The sequence below is a fragment of the Dendroctonus ponderosae genome, unplaced genomic scaffold, assembly GCF_020466585.1.
Source record: "Dendroctonus ponderosae isolate FM_Combo_2020 unplaced genomic scaffold, Dpon_F_20191213v2 Dpon_F_20191213_3, whole genome shotgun sequence".
In the NCBI taxonomy this organism is placed as follows: Eukaryota; Metazoa; Arthropoda; class Insecta; order Coleoptera; family Curculionidae; genus Dendroctonus; species Dendroctonus ponderosae.
In genome coordinates, this window is record NW_026018508.1 from 13,496,665 (window position 1) to 13,499,116 (window position 2,452).

General features: G+C 38.7%; 2 protein-coding genes across 2 annotated transcripts in view; one reads left to right on the plus strand and one right to left on the minus strand.

Moving 5' to 3' along the window:
- The window catches only part of LOC109537420 (male-specific lethal 3 homolog), a 3,228-nt gene extending 2,352 nt beyond the window's left edge, over nt 1–876 (minus strand). Inside the window, exons 1-3 of the mRNA XM_019904145.2 lie at nt 663–876; nt 538–606; nt 376–485 (exon numbers count right to left, since the gene is read on the minus strand). Of these exons, the coding sequence (XP_019759704.2) occupies nt 376–485; nt 538–606; nt 663–764 (281 nt within the window). The 5' untranslated portion in view covers nt 765–876. The remainder of the gene's footprint in view (nt 1–375; nt 486–537; nt 607–662) is intronic.
- The window catches only part of LOC109537422 (MORN repeat-containing protein 4 homolog), a gene marked incomplete in the record, with an annotated part of 5,712 nt that extends 3,960 nt beyond the window's left edge, over nt 1–1,752 (plus strand). The window contains 3 exon segments of the mRNA XM_019904147.2: nt 1,135–1,324; nt 1,377–1,486; nt 1,546–1,752. Of these exon segments, the coding sequence (XP_019759706.1) occupies nt 1,135–1,324; nt 1,377–1,486; nt 1,546–1,709 (464 nt within the window).
- Between the last annotated feature and the right edge of the window lie 700 nt (nt 1,753–2,452).

Here is a 2,452-nt window from a genome sequence, read left to right on the forward strand (position 1 = left end):
TTTCCGTCCCGTTTTGCATGTTTCTCGGAAGCAAAATGAGCAAGAACGCTCGTTTTTACATCATTCCAAAGAGAACTAAATGGCCTTTCTAGAAAGTGAACCATCGATAAGGAAATGTTGCAGTTTTCTCAAAAAATGCTTGAATTCAAGAAGTTTTAGATTTGCGTGGGTTTTTTTGAGTTGCGAAATCCACTTGAACATGACGCTGCTATTTTCGAAGTTTCTCAAGAACCATTCGAGCCCCAGAATTATTTGTCATCGTTGGATAGAGAACTGAATGGGGGGGTCATAAGCCCCATGACCCCCCCGGATCCGCCCTTGAGCAAAACCCACAGTAAACCCACGTTAACATGTAGGTATAAAAAGTTTACTTACAGCTGTAATTGCGCTTTTTCAGCAAGATCCTTTTGCAACTGTCGGTTTTCTGCCGTGTCTTTTAAAACAAACTCCTCACCAACTCGTCGGTCCCAAGAAGAGTTCCAGCCCTGCGGACAGAAGAAGAAACCACTAACAGTCTAGAACAACAACGCAAATTACCTGAAAGTGAATCAAATACTCAACGATCTTCTTGCCGTTAGAATCTTTCGTTGGAACAACATCCAGAACCTGTAAACCATTGGCAATAACAAACCAGACAGAAATATACAACAAATTAATATAACCTTCGAATCGTACAATACTTTGGCTTTGGTCGGGTCAGGTTCATAGCACAACACTCGTTCGCCGACAAAAAATTTCAGTTTTACACCCCGAGTTGACACCATTCTTTATTTAAATGCCCTTTTATTGTAAATAAATGTGAAATATTCAAATAAGCTACATTTAATAACACCTGAAATTGCTTTTCTACCTGTCCGCCCCTTGCTTTACGGCAACCAAAAATTCCGTCTCGATCAATAAGGAGAGTACGTTCGGGAATTGATAGTAAATGGGATGAACGGTGGAGGTGGGTGGGAGGCTAATTAGATTATACTAGTTAGACTTTTTTAGTTAGAGATTTAATTAATAGTTGCTTTAGCTGCTCTTCTTGAAACTGCCTGATGAGTTGTTGTAAGTTTTTTTTTGGTCCTTTTGGTAGCATATTTTAAGTATAGTATTAACTATATTTAATTATTTATTATTAAATTATTCCAGTGCCTGGAATTGCTGCTCAAGGAGGGCACCGCTATGGGAATGGGGCTATTTACATTGGATCCTGGAATCGCGACGGCACTTGGCATGGAGAAGGCAATTTGCAGCTTCCAAGCGGAACGAGGTACCAAGGAGGATTTGAAGATGGACTTTTCAACGGATTGGGAGTTTTAACGTTTAGCGACGGCGCTAGGTAGGTTTTTCACATACTATCAGCCGATTAGCTGAGTTTTCCCTCTATATAGATATGAAGGAGACTTTTCCCAAGGGTGGTTTCATGGATACGGAATATTTTGGAGGGCCGACGGCACCCGCCATGAGGGGGAATTCAGAGGAGGCAAAATTTATGGCTATGGTAAAACGGATATGAAATTCTTTCAGTTCGCTCGAGCTGAATTTGAACGAAATATTTAGGTCTAACAACGTTTAGTGACAATACCCATGGATTTCCAAGGAATGAAGGGTTTTTCCAGGAATGCCAGTTGAAGAAGCGGAGATCGTGCCCTGATATTGTACAAAAGGCGCAAAAAGTCGCCTTTGTTGCCAGAAATACGTATTTAGTTCCTAAAGCTTCCTAAAGTTTATTATAACTATAGAGCCCGAAAAAACCTTAAATTGTCATATTTAGTTATACAAAACAAACCTTTTCTTGATTTCCGCCACACCTTTGCATCACTTTTCCATACATCGAACTTGTTTTTCTATACGATTTTTATATAAACAACTGACTTTTTTTATAAAATTCGAAGATTTAGTTATGACACTTTACACTCGGTTAAAAAGTATTGTCATGTCATTAGCCCAACGGCGCATGTGATTTGAAGAAAAATCCAACTTATTCATGTCTGTCTTCGTCATGTGTGTGAGTAAACGACAGAGAGAACCGCTACGTGGGTTCAATGCTCAGTTTAATGAAGTGGATTAATCTTTTGTCATCAAACGTCAGGCATTAGGCAATTCAGTTCGGTTTTCAGACTTTTTCATGTTTTGGTACAAAATACGTGGAAATGATAGTTTCAGTGTGAAAATCGCGGTAGATAAACATTTGTAAATCAGTGGAGGTGAGTAGTGTTGCGCGAGCGCTGGAAAACGACAAAGCAGATCAATTTGCAAAATTTGAGATGAGCGTAAGTATTCCTTATAATAAGTACATATTTTTGTTATACAAAACCACAAAAGCCATTCGTAAATGGAAATGCAGCATCAGTTACTTTACAAACATCATCAAAGATATAAGATAATTATTTGGAAAATGGCCATTACACTATTTTGAACTTTAAACATGAGTCTTTCAGTGCCAACTTTGAATGGAATCTGTCAC